The 25,115-nt window shown below is 34.7% G+C and overlaps 1 protein-coding gene across 2 annotated transcripts in view; it reads left to right on the forward strand.

Moving 5' to 3' along the window:
• The first annotated feature begins 464 nt into the window (after window positions 1-464).
• SPATA6 (spermatogenesis associated 6) overlaps window positions 465-25,115 on the forward strand; it is a 119,673-nt gene continuing 95,022 nt past the window's right edge. For both annotated transcript variants that reach the window (XM_081307147.1, XM_081307148.1), the window contains exons 1-3: window positions 465-713; window positions 21,461-21,598; window positions 23,088-23,136. In XM_081307147.1, coding sequence (XP_081163273.1) covers window positions 663-713; window positions 21,461-21,598; window positions 23,088-23,136 — 238 coding nt within the window. In that variant the 5' untranslated portion in view covers window positions 465-662. The remainder of the gene's footprint in view (window positions 714-21,460; window positions 21,599-23,087; window positions 23,137-25,115) is intronic.

Here is a 25,115-nt window from a genome sequence, read left to right on the forward strand (position 1 = left end):
TCTTCTCAGAAAGGCAACTGGGGTTTTACTTGAGAGTCCCCAGGTTTCAATCTCAGTTCTGCTTTGGGTTGGGCAGATCTCTGATCCTCAGTTTTTCATGCTGCTTTGAAAACTGTACCCTGAGATTCAAGTAGGAGGACTAATGATTATTATTTTACAGTTGGGGAAACTGAGGCCACAAGGGTCGCCACTAGCTCAAGTTGCCATCACCAGGTTGGAACTCGGGGCTTCTGAGGCCAACTCCCTGACCTCTGCTCTGCCCCATGGTATAGCTGTTCTCTCCTTCCGCTGCCTGTGAGCCCACCGCTTGACGCCACAGAAGAACGCCCGGCCCCGCCCCCGCCCCTTCGGAAGCCCCGCCTCCTCTTGGCCACGCCCCGTCCGGCTTTCGCTAAGCCCCGCCCCGGCCGCTCGTCCTCGCGCGTCCCCGTCCGGCTTCTCTTCCGGCCCCACCCTCCCGGCTGCCATGACAACGAGTCCGCGCCCCGCGCTCTGCTGCTACTCGGGCGGGACCCAGGCTGGACCGCGGGCCCCGGCCTGGGGGCCACAGCTGCCACCGCCGCCGCCACCTCGTCTCCTCCCCGTCCCCGTCCCGCCCCGCGTCTCCCCGCCTCATTCGGGCCCGTGGCCGGGGTCCCTCCCCGCCGCCCGATCCCGGGCAGATGCCGAAGGTGAAGGCGCTGCAATGCGCCCTGGCGCTGGAGATCCGCTCAGTGAGTACGGTGGAACCCCCTCTACCCCCGCAGCAGCTGACTCAGATTTGCCTTCCTCCCATCACCTCCGAGAGCCCGGAATCCCTCAAAGTCTCCTTCACCCTCCGGTTCATCGCCGGGGAGCAGTACCCCCACGTCACTTCGGTCCTCCGCCACCTCGAAGTCCTGAACACCCTCCCACTCCCGACAACGCCGAGGCCTTGACGCCCACCTCAGTTTTTCTGGTTTTATCCCAGCTTCCAGCTGGGTTGCTTTCAAATCATTTCCGAACTCTCCAGAGTTCCTCACTTTCCTCCAACTTTCCAGTGAGTTGGGAGCGGTGGTGGTGTTCTTTTCAAAAGCTTCTCTGCTTCTCCTGTTGGCTTAGTGAGAAAGTATTACTGTCCCTTGTCCTGGGCCTGGGGTGCGTGTGGCATTTCCTCCCAAATTGCTGCAGGCACACCCTTTTAGACATGGTTCCAGGCTTCCCGTTAGTGACGACGGGGGCCTTTATTCTCAGTCATAGGGCGGATTCCCCACGTCCAACAAGTGAAATGTGGCATTGTTACACAAAGTGCCTTGCTGTCTCCTCCCGAGGCCACACCCGAAAACCCCAACTCCTCAGAAATTAGTTCAGGCCTCTGGAGTCTCCAGACTCCCGACTTTGCGAGGAATCCCTTCTCATCCTCCCAGTTGTTTCACAAAAGTCTCTTTAGCTTTTAGAAGGGAACTCCTCATTCTCCAAACTTGCAATGCCACCACCCAGTCATCTCCAGATTTACTGAAAAGTACCTTTTCCCCAGCCTCCTGTGGCAATCCAGCTGAGGCAGAGAGCCTCCATGTATGAGAAAACTTCATCCAATTTGATAGCTGCAGATCCTTCCAAGGGTTTTTAAATTCCTTCCCTTGCATTTGCTAGAGAACCTTCTAATTTTCCTCTTTAGACAAAGCTCAAACCTATTTTTTCTAGAGGAAATCCTCCCAAGAGCCCTTCACTCCCCCCTCTAGTTCTGTAGATACAGACCTTTAAACAGTTTGGAACGAATATCATTTCTTCTTCTTACTTAAATATTCACCACCACTTACCTGGGTGCTGCCCCAGGGGCCCATCTGCAGTTCCTTCCTGCATGCCCTACAGGCAGTTTTCTCTTCACTTAACCTGAGCTTCAAGATGCCTCTCTTTCTTGCATATCCTTCTTCACCTTGAATGAGGTTGCTGCTGCAGGGATCTTAAACCTGCAGAAAAGTCACAGAACTGTTTTAGATCTTTTGTTAGGTCTTTAAAAAAGAAGCTTGTGGGGGGCGCAAAATAGGAAGGAAATTTCTGGGGCTTTTGTTTTCTGTTCAAGCCTGCAGCAGGTTTACTCTGAAACTATCATTAGCATTATATGTTTGCATCTCAAGCTGATTATTTATTTATTTTTTTGTAAAGTAAGTAGTTTTGCAGAAGAATACATGAAGCTTCTTAAACCTCTTGTTCTGGGCAGTTAGTAAAACTCAATATGACTTTGTTATTGGCTGCTTCTTCCCCACTTTGTAACCAATGGATTTAGCAGCCTGGGCATACAGCTGTCTGACAGGCTAGCTGCCACTTCACTCAATTGCCAATACAAACTTGCTAAGAGGAAGTACTCTGCTGCAACTGACTATTACCTGAAGGAGTCAGAAAAAATGCATTTTATCTCACTATTTTGACTTCTCTGTATTAGTTGTACCACAGAAAATAAATAATGTATATTGGGGCTTTGTTATTCATCAAAGCTAAATAAAACTATGTAAGTGAAAATATTCTTATTTTAAAAAATAAACATTTGAGCTACAGAATTTTATAGTTCTAAGAAGTCTTTGCATGTAATCCCTTTTACAGGTGAGAAAATCGAGGCTAAATTGCTTGTGCAGGGTTGCACAACTATTTTAGGGGCAGATCTGCAACAAGATGCCAAGTTTTCTTTCCAGTAGAAACCTTTTAAATATGGCTGATTCTCAGAAGGAGCAAAAGACTATTAGCAATCATATAAGTTAAACAAGTTTGATTAATTTGACTTTTATTGTATAGAGGAATCATATGACTAGAGATATTTTAAACATCTTTATGATTATAATTTTTCTTTTTCAATTTATTTTTTATCTTTACATGACAGAACTATAAAGTTCAGAACTATAAAATGATATACTGAGGGAAGTTTTACTTCCAGTCTCTCTGTCTCCTATCTGATAAAAGGTAACCATTTTTATTCTTTGTAGTATAAACTGATATACACATACTCCCTCTTTTCTTAACTTTCCTTCTATTCTTAGATAATAGGCAGTATATTACATAAACTCTTCTTTATGTTGATTTTTTTTGTCTTCATTTAATATATCTTGGAGATCACCCTGTATCTATGAAAATTGATCTTTCTCCCAAGTTTTTAAGTGAAAATTTTCAGACCTGGAGTTTGAAGAATCATTCAATGAATGACTTGTATCCCATGACCTATGTACATTTATTTGATTTCACTGTATATATGCATAAAAATAAAATATTTCTTGCTGAAAATTTCAAAGCAAATTGTTTTCATCGTGATGCTCCACTCTTAGATACTGCAGTATTATCACACAAATAGCAATTAATGATAATTTCCTAATATCTAATCCATGTTCAGGTTTTCTGTATTCTCAAAAGAATAACTTTATAGTGAATTTTTTCAAACTAAGATCCAAAGTTTACATGTGAATTTGACAATGTGTTAGTTCTTTATTAATCATTTTAATATAGAGCAGTTCTATTTTTTCCATTTCCATGATGTTACTCTTTTTATTTACAGTGAATTTAGATATATTCATACATTTGAGATTTAGAACCCTTCCATCACACCACAAACTTCCCTCATGCTCCTTTCAAGCCACATGCAAAAAGAACCACTATTCTGATTTCTTTTACTCTAGATTAGTTTGCCAGTTCTTGAACTTAGTAGTTGAAGTGTGTAGTTTTCAGTATTTTGTATCTGCCCAGCATGGTTTTGAGGTTCAACTGTTATGTACATCTCTGATTTATTCCTCTGAATTGTATTCTCTTGCATGTGTACATTAACCCATTCTTTTTTAATGGACAAATAAAAATGGACATATTCAGTGTATAAAATGATGTTTTCACATATGTATACATTATGAAATGATTAAAGATAATTAGAATACCCATTGTCTCACATACTTTTTTTGTATGTCATCTTAAGTAGATCTTAAGATCTATTTTCTTTGGATTTTTAAAGTATATAATCCATTATTATTAACTATAATCCTATGTTATACAATATATCTTCAGAGCTTATTTACCTTAACAGAAACTTTGCATCCCACATCTCCTCATTTCCTATACCACTTACCAGACCCTGGTAACCACCATTCTACACTCTGCTCTCATGAGTTTGAATGTTTTTAGATTTAAATTCTGGTATAAATGAAATAATGCACTGTTTGTTTTTCTGTACCTGGCTTATTTTATTTAGCATACAATTATTTTATTTAGTCCTTTCGATTTATGCATGTTGTTGCAAATGACAGGATTTCCTTTTTTTTTTTTTTTTTTTTTTTAAGGTTCAACAGTGGTTTGGGCAAAAAATATATGCCACATTTTAAAAAATCCATTCATCCACTGGTGGAAAATTAAGCTGATTCTGCATCTTAACTATTGGAAATAATGCAGCAATGAATTTGGGCCTGCAGATACCTTTTCTACACTCTTCCTTTCAAAGGAAATGATTTGATTTCCTTTGGATATATAGAGAGAAGTATAATTGCAAGATCATATGGTAGTTCTATTTTTAATTATTTGAAGAAACCCCATATGTTTTTTTTTGTAATGGCTATACTAATTTATATTTCCACCAACCTAATGCAAGGGTTTCCTTTTCTCCACACTCTTTGCCAATAAGCATTTTGTTCTTCATTGCTATCTTTTGTCTTTTTGATAATAGCCATTCTAACTGTGAGGTGATATCTTAGTGTGGTTTTGATTTGCATTTCTTTGATTAGAGATGGGAGCACCTTTTAATATTCCTGTTGGCCATTTGTGTGTCTTTCTTTTGAGAAATGTCTATTCAGGCCCTTTACCCATTTTGAAATCAGGTTTTTGTGTTCTTGCTGTTGAGTTCTTTTGATCCATGTGTGCTTTGGAATGAACTCTTCATCAGATAAAGGATTTGGAAATTCTTTTTCCATTCCAGAGGATGTCTCTTTACTCAGTTGATTGCTTCCTTTGTTGTGAAGAAGCTTTTTAGTTTGATGCTATCCATTGTATTTGAGTTGTTTCCAGGTTGCAATTGTCATGGATAAAGCTACTCTGAGCATTCATTCTTATAAAAATCTTTTTATGGACATTATCTTTTGAAGAGACCAGGCTAAGATATAGAATATCTCATGTTGTGTTAGTGCCTGATTTTTTTTCTTTTGTGGTTAAATATAACTTTTTCCCAATTCCTATAAATTGGAAGTTAAATGTTCTGTTTCTTCTTGTCTGTTGCAAGTGTAACCTTTCTCCTCCCTTACGTGTTTTGTTGCTGTTGATGTTATCTTACATTAGTAGTAATCTCATATTGTAATCTGTGTTATAATATCTAATATGAGAGCAGTAAATATGAAAGGTTTGGATGTATTATGCAGCATTTTGTGTTGCTGAACAGAACCACCTGACTTGAGGGAAAATATATTGCTGGGAGAAAAGTGTGACTTTTCTCAATGAATCTTTAGAGAATAATAAGATATGCCAAGTAATTTGTTTTTTAAGAGCATCAAAAGAATTATATTTCCCAATACTTAACATTTTTTTCAATAAATATTTTTAATATTTGAAATATATTATCTTTCATTGGAAGAAGTACTTTTTTGCTGCTTTCTCTCTTTACCTTGTTGCTCCTTTTATTTAGGGTGTCAGTTTCTCTGAGATTATTTGGGAAAATAGAAGGGATAAATGGAAGTAAAGCTCAATGCCAATGCCGAGGCAGTGAAACCAGTCCATTTTCTATGCTATATATGAATGTCAGTTTGGAGTTAAATAATTCCTTCCTTCCTTCCTTTCTGCATGCCTACTTTACCACATTATCTAACTCAAATTAATGATAGCATTGAGGCAAATAGACAGGGGTCCTCTTCCGTCACTACTCTTCTGAACACTTGTTCATCTTTATGATCCTTATTCAGGATACTGTGCAGTAGTGTCTCAATCACAGTCATGCTATATAGTTGGTGGCAAATTTTCCTGGAATGTAGATTTAGAAACTTTTTAAATTATAAAATATTTAGGATTTACATAAAAAAATATAAATACTGAACACTATGGCCTACCCGCATTTAACAATGATGCATTTTATGTTCGGTGCATGTTTTTGTTTTTAAGAAATAAAATTTACAGATATAATTGAGGCCTCTTTTATACCTCTTTCTGACCCCATTTTCCTTTCTCCCTTCCTAGATTTAGGGTATAATCAAATATTCTGAAGTTGGAGCATTTTATTCTTCATTCAGGCTTTTGTACTTTTACTACATATTTGTGTGTCTATATACCTTTCCTATTGTTTTGTTTGTTTAAAAATTTTCCACCAACAGTTTCTTACTGTAGGCAGCTTGCTTTTTCTACTTTGTTATTTTTGAGATTTGTCAGTATTGATTTTTGCAGATCTAGTTCATTTTTGTTCTCCTATGATAGTGTGTGTGTGTGTGTGTGAGTGTGTGTGTGTGTGGGGGGGGGGTACTGGGGATTGAATCCAGGGGTGCTGTGGCACTAAGATACATCCCCAGACCTTTTTAACATTTTTTAAGTTTGAGACAGGATCTTGCTAAGTGCCAAGGCTGGTCTCTAACTTGCAACCCTCCTCAGTCTCCCAAATTGCTGGGATTATAGGCATGCATCTCTGCACCTGTTTCTATTGATTGGCTTTAAATACCAGTAGTTTCCCCTTTTTTATTTTATAATGTTCCAGTGAGTGTTTTTGTAAGTATCTCCTAATGTCCATATTGGTTGTTCTCAAGGGTGTATATGTGCTGTTGGGAGAATTTTAGACATTTATTGACACCCATTGTTTGTCATAGTGCTTGGGAAGTCCTATTAGTATTAATTGTATTGTATTATGCATGATTTGGTTTCCCTCTTAATACAATAGTCTCCCCTTATTGGCAGAAGATATGTTCTAAGACCCCCATTGGATGCCTGAAATTGCAGATAGTACCAAACCCTATAATCGAATGTCTTTTCAATCTTAACTAAACCCTTATCATGGACTGTGTTTGGAGCTTTTGCAGTTTGAACTGCAACTACAAAACTAGAACAAATTTCTTTTTCCTTCTTCACAATTTCACAGATAAAAGATTTATTCTTACCATGGATATTAGCAACCTTAGCAGACAATTTTGTTCTTATTGAGTCAGGAACTTTTACCTTTTCATTTAAAGAAATTACATTATGGCTTTTCTTTGGCATATTTTAATTGCTGGAGTCATTATTAAGTAAAATAAAAGTTGCTGGAACACAAGCACTGTTTGTTTCAATTTGATAACCAAGATGGCTACTAAGTGACTAATTGGTTGATAGTGTATACAGCATGGATACTGTAGACAAAGGAATGAATCATATCCCAGGCTGGATGGGTCATGACAGCATGATATTTCATTATGCTACTCAGAATGGCAACAATTTAAAAACTATGCATTGTTTATTTCTGGAATTTTCCATTTAATCTTTTTGGACTGGATTAAACAGGAATAACTGTAACCACAGAAAGTGAAAACATAGATGGAGGGGATAGTGTATGTAGATGAGAGAATGTTTTTAATTATTAGAGATGGATAATATAATAATCCAATTTTTTAGGTATAACTAGTCATTTAAATTTTTTAAAGAAGAGTTTTAAAGTATAGTAAATTTTTTAGAAATTGCCATGTAAATTGAGGAAGTTTTGTACTTTGCTTTATTTGAAACTCTGTTAAAACTTTTTTTTTTTTTTTTTTGTAAAATACACCACCAGTGTTTGTCCTGCTTGTTTGAGTTGCTAGTATGTGTCACTTATATTCCATATTTGAAACTCTCAATTTCACATGGATTTTATGTAGATACAAATATACATTTCAACTTGGTCCTGCCCTAGCATTTACATGTAAAAATATGTATTTTATTATAAATTATTTCTTTATTTTTCTTTTAAAATTTCAGTTAAGTCATTGATTTATTTTTTTTTGTTATGTGTGTAGATAGGGTTACAAAATAGTTGTTATAAAAGGAATGTTTTGGTTCTTTTTGAATGCAGACCCAGTGCTCATAAGGAGTAGATGTAGAAATGAAATCTTGGGGTATCATATTAGTTCTAGGACTTGTGAAAAATTGGTGTCTTCAAACAACAGAAATTTATTCTCTAAAATTGCTGGAAGCCAGAAGTGCAGAGTAAACATGTCAGCAGGGCACAGCTCCCTCTGAAGAGTAGCAGAGAAGGATTCTCTTGCCTTTTCTAGCTTGCTTCTTACATATTCCTTGGATTGTGGCTACATACCTCCAGTCTCTGGTCCTAGTAATTTATTTTTCTGTGACTAGCCAGAAGTCACATCTTCTGCTCTTGAGAAATGTGGGAGTTTTTTTTTTTTTCTTTTCTTCTTGCTGAATATGTTTGGACATTAAACCTCTATTGGTTATATGCAATATAATTTTCAAAAAATCTTACAGCTAAGGGCTAGGGTTGTGGCTCAGTGGTGCCTAGCATATGTGAAGCACTAGGTATGATCCTCAGCACCACATAAATATAAATAAATTTTAAAAAGGTATTGTGCCATCTATAACTAAAAGTATTTAAAAAATCTTACAACTGAAGCTTATTTTTCTCCTTTGTTTTTGTTTTATTTTAGTAATACTCTTGTTTCATTTTGTCATTTTTTTGTTGCTGGTAAATAAAGAGTGTAGGTTTTTTTAAAAAATTAGCAAATTTATTTTAATTAACAAATAAAAATTACATTTATTCTATTGTGTGCTGTTGATTTATTTTTTTCTTTTTGGTAATGCGGATTAAACTCAGGGGCACTCAACCCCAGAACCACATCCCCAGCCCTACTGTGTATTTTATTTAGAGACAGGGTCTCACTGAGTTGTTTAGCACCTTGCTTTTGCTGAGGCTGGCTTTGAACTCGCCATCTTCCTGCCGCAGCCTCCCCTGCTGCTGGGATTACAGGCGTGCACCACCGTACCAGGCTTAATTTTTTTAAATTAACATTTAAACTATAGCATATATTCAGAAAGTACACAAATCCTTAGTGCAAAATCACTAAGAATTAGAATATTATCAGCAACTCAGATTACCCCATTGGGATTTCACCTTCTCAGCTACTCTGCCTATCTTCCTTCCTGTCCTCCTTCCATCACAGTATACTCAGAACTTTTGAAGTATACTGGCTTGCCCACTCTATATTTACCTGTCTTATATAAACTCTTTTATGTCTAATTTCTTTGTAAAAACTCATCCATGTGATTTTTGTGAAGCGAAATAGTAATTTTAACCCCCTTATATGAATATACCATCCTTTATTTATCCATTCTATTGTTGATGGACATTTTCATTGATTGCAGTTGGGGATATTATAAATTGTGCTCCTGTGAAAGTTTTTATTACATCTTTGGGCATCTTTGTTGCATATTTTTAATTTTAATTTTGGATTCAGCAACATTGCTAATATTTCAAATTCATTCTAATAGTTACCTCGATTTTTATGTGAAAAATCATGTTCTCTGCAAATACATATAGTTTTGGCTTCTCTTAAATAATCCTTTTCTTTTTCTTTGTCCTTACTTATGCCATTGCCTATTATCTTCAATATTATTTTAAAAATTAGGGAAAACAGTTGGCATCTTTGTGGTTTTTTAAATTTTTTTTTAGTTGTAGATGAACACAATATCTTTATTTATTTTTATGTGGTGCTGAGGATGGAACCCAGTGCTTCACATGTGCAAGGCAAGTGCTCTACCACTGAGCTATAGCTCCCGCCCTGTGGTTTTTTTTCTTTTCTTTTTCTTTTTTTTTCTGACTTTAAATTATGCTTCTGAAGTTTTTAACCAGAAACTTATGGGGTTACTGATAATGAACCACATTGGTTTTTTTTTTAATCTCTGATATTTCATATGTAGTTCAACATAATGTAATATTGAGTGCCGGGTTTTCATGAATTGAGTTAATATAATACGTCTTATTTTCTAATTATAAAAATATCTTCAGTGCTGAATTATTTTGAATATATTTCAATCTAATGAAATATTGCTTTCATTTTTTGTAAAAAAACACTTTTTGATGTCAAACACTTTCCATTTTCTTTCATAAATTCTTTTTTTAGCTTTTCACTGTTTAAAACACTGGATTTAATTGGCTTTTTAAAAATTTTAGGCTTAGGCTGGGGTTGTGGCTCATCAGTAGAGCACTCGCCTAGCACGTGCGAGGCCCTGGGTTCGATCCTCAGCACCACATAAAAAAATAAAGATATTGTGTTCATCTACAACTAAAAAATAAAATATTAAAAAAATTTAGGCTCTTTTGTTTATGTTTATAGATGAGATTTTCATTTTTTAGTCTTGTACTTATTTATAAAGTTTTATTTAAATATTTCAGACATAAAGTTATAAAGAGTAACATGAATACCCATATACCTTCTTACCAGCTTAAGAAGCAAAACATTACAGATGAAGGTGAAGCCTCCTGTATGTCTCTTCCTAATAAAATCGTCCTTCGTCCTTTTGTGTAATCACTATTCTAAGTTTTGTATTTGTCCTTCCTCTGCATTTCTTAATATTTGCCTCATGGTAATATCTGCTTTAAGGCTCTTGATTTACTTCCAAGTGCTGCTTAATTAGCACCACAAAAGTAGTGATAGTATTCTTTTAAATTATTTGGCACTGCGTAGTTTATAATTTTTATTGCAATTTGTACAGTACTATATAAGCTATTTAAGCATTTATGTCAATCCTTACGTATATACACATGTACAAATGTGCTCCTATTCTACCTCCCCAATACTAATTATATACCTGCACACCTACATAGACACATACATGTCATCTTTTATTGTGGTATTTTAATAATTGCATTTGGGTAGGTTATTAGTGTCTTGAGAAACAGAACCAATAGGATATATACAGTTTATTACAGAAATTTCCTCACTTGATATGGAGGCAGAGTAGTCCTATAATACACATTCTTACAACTCGGTGGTATAATTCAGTTCAAGTGCAAAGGCCTGAGAACCTGAAGAGCCAGTAGTATAAGTCTCGGAGACCAAAAGGGTATATTATGACTGTCCCAGCTCAAGGAGAACAAAGCTTCTGTTTTTGCTCTTTTTGTTCTGTCCTGATCCACAACAGATTGATGCCTGCCCCCATTGATAAGGGCAGCTTCTCTTTACTCAGTCTGTTGATTCAAATACTAAGGTATTCAGGAAACACCTCACAGGCATACCCAGAAATAGTATTTTACCAGCTGAGTCTTTTTATCTCAGACAAGCACATGTAAAAATCCATGACAGTAGTGAAAAATGGTCTGCATGATACTATTTTTATTTCCATTGCATCTGAATACTTTCTAATTGTTAAAAATACTATTTACTTGAAAATAATATGTAGTGTCATTTGTTCTGTCATCATCACATCAAGCTTATTTACTCTGAAATACCTTTAATTTCATATTAAATACTTTTGCTTGTATATCTACCAGTTTTTAATGGAGATATCTTAAAACCTGTACTATGGTAGCATATTTGCACTTTATCATTCCAGTATACTGTGATATATAGATATATAGATTTAGTTCCATTCTTTTTCCACTGAGTGTATCTTTCCATCTGAGAATTTATGGGTTTCTTTAGCTCTGAAAATTCTTGGTTATTATACTTTTAAATAGTGTTTCTGCTGTTCTCTCTTAGCTTTTCTTCTAACAGTGCCACTAGGTATGTGTTGGAACCTTTATCTGTTCCCTGGGTTCTTAAGTGCATTCTCTCTCTCTCTCTGTGTGTGTGTGTGTGTGTGTGTGTGTGTGTGTGTGAGAGAGAGAGAGAGAGAGAGAGAGAGAGAGAGAGAGAGATGTTTATGTTTGTATCTTCTAGTTTTTTAGAGGATTCTTCAGTATTAAATTCTTATTTATTCAAAAATTTAAATCCTGCATAGTACTCCATTGTGTATAGATGTCACATTTTTTTTATCCCTTCATCTATTGAAGGGCATCTGGGTTGGTTCCACAGTCTAGCTATTGTGAATTGTGCTGCTATGAACACAATGGAGTACTATGCAGCAATAAAAAATGACAAAAATCATAGAATTTGCAGGGAAATGGATGGCACTAGAGCAGATTATGCTTAGTGAAGCTAGCCAATCCCTAAAAAGCAAATACCAAATGTCTTCTTTGATATAATGAGAGCATCTATGAACAGAGCAGGGAGGAAGAGCAGGAAGAAAAGATTAACTTTAAACAGAGACATGAGATGGGAGGGAAAGGGAGAGAAAAGGGAAATTGCATGGAAATGAAGGGAGACCCTCATTGCTATACAAAATTACATATAAGAGGTTGTGAGGGGAATGGGAAAATAAACAAGGAGAGAAATGAATTACAGTAGATGGGGTAGAGAGAGAAGATGGGAGGGGAGGGGAGGGGGGATAGTAGGGGATAGGAAAGGTAGCAGAATACAACAATTACTAATAGGGCATTATGTAAAATTGTGGATGTGTAACCGACGTGATTCTGCAATCTGCATTTGGGGTAAAATTGGGGGTTCATAACCCACTTCAATCTAATGTATGAAATATGATATGTCAAGAGCTTTGTAATGTTGTGAACAACCAATAAAAAAAAAGATTAAAAAAAATTTAAATCCTTCATTGGATTTTTAACTTTATTAATCTAATTTTCCAAGATTCTCATTTTGTCTTTTAAAAAATGTACTAATTCTTTTCATTTCACCTGTTCTAATTTCAATTTTTTTGTTTTTGAAAAATTTCAGATTGTGAAATGAAAACATTAGTTTTCATTTGAAGTATATTTATCTACCGTCAATTTTGTTGGTTTGCTTAGTACTTGTGATGACACTGCAATTATAGGTCAATTTTGGGAGAATTGATATCTTAACAACATTTAGTTTTTTAATCCATAAACCTGTTATATATATTTCCATTTATTTAGATTTTCATCTTCTTTCAATAATGTTTCTAGTTTCAGTGTGCATGTTTTACACCTACTTTGTTAAATTTATACCTAAGTTGTTCATGGTTTTGATCCTTTTACTATTGGTATTTTAAAAATTTTTTAAATTGTTTTTGCCAGATATAAAATTGATTTTTGTATATGATCCTATGACTTCACCTTCCTTCTTTATTTTTTCAGGTAGCATATTTATATAGGCCACAAGTGTGTTGTCTGAAAATATATTATTTTGCTTCTTCATGTTTAATCAGTATGTCTTTTATCACTTAAATACTTTTTTTTTTTCCCCTTTTTCCCTGGCTAGAACTTACATTATGGAATAGAGGTATTGAGAGTGACCAACTTGGGGCTGGGGATGTGGCTCAAGCCGTAGCGCGCTCGCCTGGCATGTGTGTGGCCCGGGTTAGATCCTCAGCACCACATACAAACAAAGATATTGTGTCCGCCAAAAACTAAAAAAAAAGTAAATATTAATAAAAGGAATTCTCTCTCTCTCTCTCTCTCTCTTTCTAAAAAAAAAAAAAAAAAGAGAGTGACCAACTTAGTCTTATGCTGATATTAGGAAACAAACATTCAGTCTTTCAACATTAAATATGCTTGATGGCAGACTTAGGCTTTGTCACTGATAATGTTTTATCAGTTGAAGAAATTGCCTTCAGTTCCTGGTTTCCTGTAAACTTTTATCATGAATGTGGCTTATATTTTGTCAAGTCCTTCCTGCAGAAAAAAAAAATTGAAGTGAATTTCTAAAATTGTACACTACAATATACCTTTTAGAAGTGAATTAATTACATCATACCATATTGATATTTTGTCTTTTCATTTTTATGTGGTTGGAAGTATTTTCTAATTTGTCTTATAATTTCTTCTTTGAACCATGAGTGATTTAGTATTGCATTGTTTAATTTCTAAATATTCAGGGGTTTTTTTTTCAGATATTTTTATATTATTTATATCTAATTTAATTCCATTGTGGTTAAAAAATATACATTGCATGATTTTAGTCCTTTCATGTTTATTGAAGTTTGTTTTTTTTTTTTTTATAGCCACAATATCATCTATCATAGTGAGTGCTTTTCTGTGAACTTGGAAAAAAATGTGGATCATTCTGTTGTTGGATGACATATTGTAAATGACAATTAGGGCAAATTACTGAATGTTGTTGTTTATATCTTCTATGTCTTTAATGATTGTTTGCTTATTTTATCAATTACTGAGCAAGAAGTACTTAAATTTAATTGTGTAATTTTTTGCTTCATTTACTTTAATACTTTGTGATTAGGTGCTTATAGAATTAATTTTGTTATGTGTTATCAATCAAATTTTTAATCCAATCAGAAATGTTCCACTTTCTGCTTGGTAATCTTTTTCTTTCTGATATCTACTTTATATCTGATTGCCTCTCCAGCTTTCTTCTGATTAGTGATTTTACAGTATATCTTTTTTATCATTTTACTTTTTTATTTGAGATATAATGCAAATGGCATATAATAAGGTATACATTTCAGTAAATTTTATTGTATTTTCAAAGTTGTTCAATAATTGCTACTAATTCCACAGCTTTTCATCCCCAAATAAAGAAATCTTGAATCATTAATTTTTCCACTTTCCCCTGAATACAACTGATATTGTTCGGATTTGACTATTCTGTACATTTCTATAAATAGAAACAAATAATATGCAACATTATGTCTGACTTCTTTTACTAAGCACAGCATTTATACATGTTGTGGCATATATCAGTTCTTTTTTTCATTTTTATGGTTAAATAATATTCCATTGTGTGGATATACCACATTTTGCTTATCCATTTATTAGTTGATGAATAGTTGGGTTATGTTTACTTTTTTGATATTGTGAATAATGCTGCCATACCTGCGAATACCTTTTTGTGTAGACCTTTGCTTTCAATGCTATTGGGTGTATACCCAGGAGTGGAATTGCTGGATTTTATGAAACTCTGTTTAATTTTTTTGAGGAACTGTCAAACATTTTTCCATAGTGGCTGCACCATTTTGTGTTTCTATCAGTGATATATGAGAATTCCATTTTTTGTTTATATTTTTATTTTAGCCATCCTACTAGATGGGAAGCAATATCTCATTGTGGTTTTGATTTGTGTTTTTCTAATTGACAAATAATGTTGACTGATTGAACATGGTTTCATTGCTTATTGGCCATGTGTTTGTAGATATGCTTCTCTATTTTTTTCTCGTGCTTTGGGAGCTTCTGTAAATGCATGTATGTTTATAACCTTATGTCATCTTGATATTTGTCTTACATGTGTTTTTAATTGTTACATAATTATAAGCTGTCTTTGTCTCTAGTAACAATCTCTGTTTTAATGTATTTTGTCTGATATTTGTAGTCACTGGAGCTTGATTCGGTTAAAGCTTGTATACTACATTTCCTCTATACTCTTATTACAAACCCATTTGCATCTTTGAATCTCAAGTGTGTCTCATGTAACAGCATGGAGTCAGACAATAGGTTTTTTTTTTTTTTTTAAAACACACACACATATTAACAATGTGCAAAAGAGAAACATCAAAGTAACGTGATTTCTCATTAGCCCAAATAATTCAAAAACTTATACTCATTTTTTCTATAGAGATGGCATAGTATATGGAATTCTAGGGAAACAGTAACTTTTAGGAGAAATCATTGGGTTTATGAAGACTATTCAATGGCCTGGGACAAATTCTGTTTTGCACTTAGAACAGACTATAATTGATAGCACAGTGCTATGTAACAAACACAGTCTAGGTGTGTCGACAGATCAGTCTTCCTGTGATGTGAGTTTAGTCAGTGAAAATAGAGAAGGAGGTAAAGGTGACTGTTTCTTCTTTGGTGGATGTGGATGTTGGGATGATAAGAGAAATTTGTGGAAAGCTTTTCCCTATACTCAGTGGGGCAGAAACAAAGGAAGGTCAGTTTGACCCTGAGTCTGAGGCAGGTTCTAATGCCTTTTAATTTCCATTAGATAAAATTGCTCACCATGCCCCAAATGCTATACTCTTGTTGTCTTATTCTCTGGGTCTCAACAGTAGTCTTTTGTGTCATTTTTTTGTTGTTTCACTCAGCCTAATGTTTTGAAATCTAGCCACGTTGTGTTTATCTCTAGTTTTTCCTTATTGTTAGAAAGTGCTCCCTATTATGAAAATCATTATAATATATGTAACCTTTGGTGTCTAGCTTCTTTTCTCCTCTTTGTGTAGACAAAAAGTCAAAGGAAGAAGAACTGAAACTTAGAGAGTAAACCGGAGATTACAAAATGAGGTAGAGGTGGTGTATGCTCAGGTCTCCTTAGCAGCCCAAATGGACTACTTTGTAGGCTTTAGGATCATCTGTGGAGACCTTAAAAGGGGGGTATATATATGCTGAGTTGGAATGAGGGTGCCACATGGTTTATATAAATTAGGGCCACAGGGTAGATGCTGTTGGGGGATTTGAGCTGTGTGTACACATTTCTTTGAGAGGGACTGGTCTTTCCTCCATCCCTAGATAACTGCTAATGTTGAGCTGCTTATTTTTGCTGAATATGATTACATGTTGTGTTTTTGAGCTTTATTCTGAAGTTCACTTTTGAAGTCATTTTTTTTTTTTTTTAATGCTGGGTTCTGGGTCTGGGTTATTGGATAAGATATTTAAATCTTCCAGTTGTTTCTCAGTGAACATAGTTCCTTTCCTTTGTTAGTGCTTCTGTTGCTTGCCTTTAGGAAGGATCTCGGAGTCTGACATCTTTTAATCCAGATGTACATGTTCCTTTGTTAAGATCCAGGGTTAAGAAGCTGTATGATAGTTTGTTTGTTTGGTATTGGGGATTTAACTCAGGGGCATGCCCACTGAGCTATATTCCTCGTCCCTCTTCTGTTTTGTTTTGTTTTGTTTTGAGGCAGGGTTTTACTAAATTACTTAGGGCCTCCCTAAATTGCAATTCTCTTGCCTTAGTCCCCTGAGTCGTTGGGATTACAGGTATGTATCACCTCACCCAGCTGGATGATAGTTTTTAATCAAGTCTGCTTCTCTCTCTCTCTCTCTCTCTCTCTCTCTCTCTCTCTCTCTCTCTCTCTCTTTTGGTACCAGGGGTTGAACTCAGCACTCAACCATGGAACTACCTACCCAGCCCTATTTCATATTTTATCTAGAGACTGGGTCTCACTGAGTTGCTTAGTGCTTCACTTTTGCTGAAGCTGGCTTTGAACTCATGATCCTCCTGCCTGAGCCTCCCAAGCTGCTAGGATTATAGGCGTGCACCACTGTGCCCGGCTCTTTTTTTTTTTTTAATTAGAATGTTTAATTAATTTACATTTAATATTACCATAAGATAGATTTAATTCTATCATTTTACTATTTATTTCTATATGTCTTTTTTTCTTTCTCCATTCCTCCATAACTGACTTATTTTTCTAGTGTACCATTTTAATTTCCTTGTGTCTTTTTTTAGTATTTTAAGTGGTTGTCCTGATATTTACAGTTAACATATTCATTTTTAATAATATAGTGCTGATTAATACCAACTTAATTTCAGTTGTACACTTTTGAAATGCTGTTGTTTTGTTCTGTTCTCCCTCATCTTCTTCATAATATTATTCACATATAAACTGCATCTTTGTACATATGAGCCCATCAGCATAGTATAATAATTGGTGCTTTATTTAATTGTCCTTTATTTTAGAGAAATAAGAGGAAAATATATTTATATACTTTTTATATTCACCCTTTCTGGTGCTCCTTATTTTTTCATGTGGTTTTGAGGTGCTATCTAGTATCCTTTCATTTGAATCTGAGGGACTGTTTAATATTTCTTTTCAGGGAAGTTCTTCTAGTGATGAATTATTTCAGTTGTTGTTTATTGGAGACTCTCTTAATTGTCCTTCCTTTTTGAATACTTTTTTTGGATATTATTGAAAGTTTTCTTCCTTTAAATAAGTCATCACACTTTATTCTGGTGTCATGTTCATTCTTATTAAGGATTTCTGGAACCTGATGAATCAGTTTTCTCTTTTTGCTTTCAAAATTCTCTGTTGAGAATTCTTTTGACTATGTTCTACTGAAAATTTGATTATGTGTGTAACATGGAGTTCTTTGATCTTATTGAATGTGTTGATTGTTTTTCTTTAAACCTTAGGAGTGCTCATCCATTATTTCTTGAAATATTCTTCTTGGCCCTTTCTCCTCTCCATTTGGGGTTCCCACTATATTTATTGTGCTGTGCTTGATGGTGTCCCTTTAGGTCTCTCAGAATGTTCATTTTTGTTTTCATTCTACTTTTTTGTTCCTCAGTTTGGGTAATCAAAAAAGTCAGCTTTTTTTTTTTTTTTTTTTTTTTTTTTTTTGTCACTGTGACCGAAAGACCTGACAAAAACAATGTAAAGGGAAAGTTTATTTTGGTTCATGGTTTCAGAGATTCAGTGAATGGTCCCCAACTTCACAGCTCTGGGCCCAAAGTGAGGCAGAACCTCTGAGTGGAAGGCTTGACAGAGAAAGCAACCCAGGACATGAAAGCCGGGAAGTAGAGAGAAAGTTCCATTCAACAAAGGATGAAATATAACACCCACAATCTACTTCCTCTAGCCATATCCTACCTGCCTATAGTTTCCACCCAGTCAATCCTCAGCAGAGGATTAGTTCACTGATTAGGTCACACCTGTCAGAATCTTGTCATTACATTTCTGAAAATTATTGCATCCTCTTACACATGAGCTTTTGGGGGACACACCTCATATCTAAACCATAACAATAATTGACACACTTTCAGTTAAGTTGTTTCTTCTGATAGCTCATGTCTGTTCTTAATTTCTTTAGTGAATTTTTCATGAAAGTTTGGTAATTTTCAACAGTTTGGTTTTTCTAAAATATTTAATTAGTATCTATTGTTATTCTCTATCTGATGAGATAGCATCATCAGATAACTTTCCTTTTGCTTTTTAGTCAAGATTTCCTTTAATCCTTTCTACATATTTATGATAGATTTTAAGTTGTTGTTTAATAAGCCCAAATTCTGGGCCTCCTCAGGGACGTTAGTATTGGCTGCTTTTTCTGTTTGTGGGTCAAGCTTTGTATTTCTTTGCATATGGTAATTTTTTTTTAAAAAAACTGGACATTTTAAATAATGTAGTGTAGAATTCTGTAAATCAGGCTGTCTCATCCTTCAGGTTTATTGACTATTGTTGTTGCTGCTCATTTATTTATTTTCCTGAATGAATTGTGTAAATGTATTCTTAGTCATGTGTGACCACTGAAGTCTTTGCTTAGTTAGCTTATGGTCTGTTAATGATGTGACTTATATTTCCTTAAATGCTTTGAACCAATGAATCTCTCAGCTTTTACTAAGGATCTCTGTGTGCATATTGGGGTATGCTTTCTATGCCTTGGCAAGCAGTTTGCAGGTTGGCGTTAGTTTTCATTTCTAACTTTATCAGAACTTCAAGGTCAGCCAAAGATGAGAGATTACAGCTTTTTCAGCTCATTTCTGAGTGTAAGTACAGCCATGAACATGTTTATGATCTTTTAAATCTTTAAGAATATGGTTTAAGGAAACTGCCTTGCTTATAATTTTCTATTTGTCCCATCTGATTTTCATTAACCTCCCTTTTCCTGCTTTCTTTTTGGATAGTTGTTAAATATTGTTTTTTAAAATGTCAGAATTTGTAGCATTGTACTTGAGAAAAGCATTCATGCCTTCTTGCATATGTTACAAATTGGAAAGAGACTTGGCAGTTCCAGTAAGCACAATTACAGTGTTGTACAATAGAAATACAACATGGACCTCAAATTCAAGCCAAGGATATATGTTTTTTTAAATTTTTAGTGGCTACATGAAAAAATTGAAAGTAGCAGATAAAATTAATTTTAATAGTATATTTTATTTATATCAATACATTAAAATATTAGTCTTTCAACATGTAATTAATATAAAATTTCTTGATATTTTACATATGTTTTATATTAAGTCTTCAAAACCCAGTATATATTTTATGTCTATCATCTATCTCAAATGTGGCTAGCCATATCTAAAGGTCTAAGTGGATAGCCACCTCTTTGTTAAATAGCAGAGATTTGGAGGGACTTTATTTTGATTGTAATGAGAATAGAGTAGGAAATGATACTATAGAATATTTGTTGAGAACCTTTATTTTAGTGATCAATTGTGAGTAAACTAGGGCAAAAGTGGAAAACAGAGTAAGGGAGAAATGGAGGCAAAATAGCTGGCCAAAAAATAATCTTGACTGCTGTGTACAAAGGGACACAAAGTCTTAATCATTCAGTGCAATAGAGTGTGTTAGTATGACAGGTGATATGGGTTTTAAGCTAACAATAACAGTAGTTAGTATTGATGAATGTTGTTAGGCCCTGTTCCAAGCGCTTTGAGTGTATTAATCTTATGACTCATTTATTTTTAGTGAGTAGATCACTTAAACTTTCTTGGATTTCATGTATAAAATGTCTGAAGTGGACTAGATAATCTCTGAACTTCTTAATACTGATGGTCCATTTCTTTTGCTACAAATGATAAAGAAAATAAAATTTTTGTCCTCATGGAATTTATAATCAAGTAAAAGAAGTGAGGCATCTCCCTTCATTAAAAAGCACATAGATAATAATCTTACCTTAAGGGAATTTCAAATGCTAATTAGAATTTTTTTTTTTTTTTGGTGTGAAATAAATTGTGTAAGAGACGGCAGTTGATGTGTGCCTAGTAGGAGTAAATGAGGAGGAGATGGAATGGAGTAGTAAGGAGTTTCTACTCCTTCGGTTATATTAATATTTGTTATGTAAGTAATAAAGAATGTGGGGGCAAGAAAGTAATGTGTGTGTTCAGAGAACAATAAAAATAAACTTTAAATGTACTGTTAGGGGTTGGAAGATTGGATAGTATTGCTCTGTTGGACTCAAATCTTCAGGAATCTTGATATCCTATTAAGAAAGAGTATGGTTGATCAACTAGCATTGGAATATGGCAGAGACTGGATAGACTGTGCTGTGTATTATTTAGAAACTTAACATTTTCTGCCTAATACTTTCTGTAAATTATAACTAGGATAATTAAATGCAATTTAATATTTAAAAATTCTTCATTGGGCTAAAACATTCTCTAGCTTTAAAAGTATAATGTTGCTTTTGATGGGGGTATCTGTGGACGGCTATTTAGTTTGATGGAGATCAGTTTGTGCTTTTTTGTCAGCATTTTTTTATGCGTTAGTATAATGTTTCTTTTTTGCTGAATGTTAATTCTTTGTGATTAAATGATACTCAATAACTTTATGTCAGCATTCAACATAAAATGGGAGCCTAAGGCTTAGTGTTTAAAACTATTAGTGTCTGTCTTAAGAGCCAATACACAGTGCTTCAAATGTGGCAAAAATAACCAAATGGAAAATCATAGATTTCTCAGTGATGGAAAATAGAAGAACATTTCATTTCATTTGGTCTGTAAACATTAGGTTTTTTTTTCTCTTTTTACTTGTGAATAGTTTTATTAGGTTACCAGACTACTATTTTTATGTAATACCTGATAATGCATTTTAGTAGAATATCTCACAGAATTTATATATCCATTTATCTAATTTCTTTCAGGTAACTTGTCCAGGAGTGGTGCTGAAAGACAAGGAGGACATCTATCTTAGCATCTGTGTGTTTGGCCAATACAAAAAGACACAATGTGTCCCAGCCACTTTTCCATTGGTCTTCAATGCCAGAATGGTGTTTGAAAAGGTTAGTTCAAATATCAGAACAAGTATTAAAAAAGGAGTCCCAATTTTTTAATAAAAGCCCACAATAAATTATTATTGCTTACTATGTGCTTTGGTTTAATTCAAAATGAAGGCTGTAAATTAAATATTGCTTTTGATTCATTATTGCCAATTGCATTTCTTTCTTTGTTTTTTTCTTTCTTAATTTTTTATTTACATATGACCGCAGAATGCATTACAATTCTTATTACACATATAGAGCACATATTTTCATATATCTGGTTGTATACAAAGTATATTCACACCAATTTGTGTCTTAATACATGTACTTTGGATAGTAATGTCCATCACATTCCACCATCATTTCTAACCCCATGCCCTCTCCCTTTCCCTCCCACCCCTCTACCCTATCTAGAGTTTGTCTATTCCTCCCATGCTCCCCCTCCCTACCCCACTATGAATCAGTCAGCCTTTTTATTATTAGAGAAAACATTTGGCATTTGGTTTTTTACAATTGGCTAACTTCACTTAGCATTATCTTCTCTAATTCCATCCATTTACCTGCAAATGCCATGATTTTATTCTCTTTTATTGCTGAGTAATATTCCATTGTGTATATATGACACATTTTCTTTATCCATTTATCTACTGAAGGGCATCTGGGTTGGTTCTTTTATTTTTTTAATTTTTGTAATACAAAGGATTGAACCCAGAAGTACTCTATCATTGAGTTACATTCCTAGCTCTTGTTATATTTTTTTTTTGAGACAGGATCTTGCCAGGTTAACCAGGTAGGCCTTGACCTTGGAATCCTGCTCCCTCAACCTTTTGAATATCTGGAATGATAGGCATATCCCACCATGACTGGCTCCCAGTTGTCAGTTGTCTGTCCTCCTTCCATCTTCCTTACTTCCCTCCCTCCTTCTGTTTCACAAATAATTTTACCTAATACTTGCTCCTTTCCATAAAATGAATTAGCCACTGGAAACACTTGGTAAATAAGGAAAAATCCTCCCCTTTTGGAGCTTATTAAGTGCAAAAAGAGAATAAATACAGGGCAAGGGGATGAGAGGGGATTGTATATTTTAAAGGGTGGTCAAAGAAAACAGTAACATTTAAATTGAGCCTGAATTATGACACCAAGTCAGTTATTTGATGGTCTAGGGGGAAAGCATGTTAAGTAATGGAATAGTAAATTTCAAGGCTTCCTATTGAGAATTAGCTTGCTGAGGTGGAGGAGCACCAAGGAGGTGGATTTGATCATGGTAACATAAGGGGAAGAGCTAACAGATGATGTAGGAGAGAGTCAGAGCCATCTATAAAATTTATTTATAAAGTTTTCCATAATAGACATGGAAAACAGAGAAGAATGGATAGTTATGAATGTCACATATTTCTTGGAAAATGAATGTTTTGAGAATGGGAGGGAAAAATCAAAGATATTCTCATATGTAACTTCCTGTCACTTCCTCTCCCCCATCCTGCTTCCCCCTACATCCTTCCCACTCTAGGTGTTCCCTGAAGCAGTAGACCCTGGAGATGTGGTTGCACAGCTTGAGTGTAAGTTTTTAACTTTTAAATTCCTGAGTCTTAGACATTTTAGAAAGTATCATCCTTAGGTTTTTTTAATCCTGGGTTACATAAAAATTTGAAAGAGTATAATAGAATTTCAAAAATCTTGAGCTTTTTTCCACACTTTTTAGAATTTCATGATAATAAAAAAGATAATAAAAAAAGTTGTTTGGTGTAGTAAATCTAAGAAATATTCCTCTTCCTGTTTTTGTCAATGAAAAACAAAGAAGGAATTATTTAAATTTTCTATTGGACAAGATGGTATGGAGTATTTGTGATATAAGGATAGAGACTCATGTTAGGTGGGTTTTGGCCCTGCAAATAAAACTGTCTTTAACCTTAGTGAATTACAAATTAAGGGAGTAATAACAGGATAAAAGTAAGTAAAAAGACATATGCCTTTTAATTTTGTCTTACATTCACTATTTAAATAAATTATTTGCAGGAGATATTTTTTTCAAGGCTGAGGATAACAGTAAATCTATCATAGTACTATGAATCAACTACAAAACTATATAACTATTTGTGAGAGTAGCACTGTAAAAAAGTGTACACTTGGAGAACAGTTTATTGAAGCTCTGGATATGAAAGGGAATACTATTACTTATCCTTATATTTAGAAAGGACCCTGGAATCACCAAATTAGTTGAACATATAACTGTGGCTCAAAAGGACAATAATATTGGGCATCGCCATCATCATCTGTCCTTGTCACACTTTCTTCCCTTCCTGCTCCACTGAACTCTAGCAGTGTAGAAACATGGAATCACCATGCTAGAATCTGAGTATCTATGGAGAAAACAGGCCAATCTGTCTTCATGCAACGTATTGTTCAGCGAATCTTCTCCAGAGAACTATTTTTGGCATATGCCTGTGTCTTATTTGTTATTTTATAGCTGTTTGTAGCACTTGGTTTTTGTATTTTCCACTGCTAAGTAACAGTTTGGGGCCATGAGTAAAATTTTAATTTTTCCATACTTATTAGCTGGGACATTATATGTCTTGAGAACATGGGAGGTCTTTCCATCTTCTAAGGTATTTTTCAATTTCTTTCTTCAGTGTTCCATAATTTTCATTTTGATATCGTCTACCTCCTTGGTTTGATTAATTCCCAAGGGTTTTTTTGAGGTTATTGTGAATATAATAATTTTTCATTTTTTTTTCCTCAGCAGAATACTGTTGGAATACAGGATAGCTATTGCTTTGTGAATGCTGATCTTGTATCCTTCTGCTTTGCTGAATTATTTATTAGGTCTAGAGGTCTTCTGATAGAGCTTTTTGGATCTTCTAGATATTGGATCATATCACTTTTCTTTTTCTATTTATATCCCTTTAATTTCCTTCTCTTGCCTGAGTGCTCTGTCTAGAGCTTCAATAACTATATTGAATAGGACTGGTGAGAGTGGACATCCTTGTCTTTTTCCTTATTTTAGAAGAAATGCTTTTAGTTTTTCTTCATTCAGTATGACATTGGCTTTGTGTTTGTTATATATAGCCTTTATGATGTTGAGGTGAATTCCTTCTCTTCCTAGTTTCCCCACGGTGTTTAACATGATTGGATGCTGGATATATCAAAGGCCATTTCTACAACTGTTGAGATGATCATGTGATTCTTGTATTTAATTCTGTTGATGTCCTGTATTACATTTATTGATTTGTGTGTGTTTCATTCTTGAGACAAAACCTATTTGACCATGGTATATTCTATTCTTGATATGGTTGATAATATTTTATTAAGGATTTTTTCATTTATGTTCATCAAGGATATTGGTCTGTAGTTTTCCTTGATGTGTCTTCATCTGGTTTTCCTCTCAGGGTACTGACTTCATAGAATGTATTTAGGTGTGTTCACTCACTTTTAGTTTCATGGAATAATTTGAGAAACTGGTATTAGTTCTTACAGGTCTGGTAAAAATTTAGCTGAGAATCCATCTGGTTGATGGACTTTTCTTTGTTGGAAGGCTTTT

This window comes from Spermophilus citellus (genome assembly GCF_964194105.1).
Source record: "Spermophilus citellus genome assembly, chromosome: 9".
NCBI classification, from domain to species: Eukaryota; Metazoa; Chordata; class Mammalia; order Rodentia; family Sciuridae; genus Spermophilus; species Spermophilus citellus.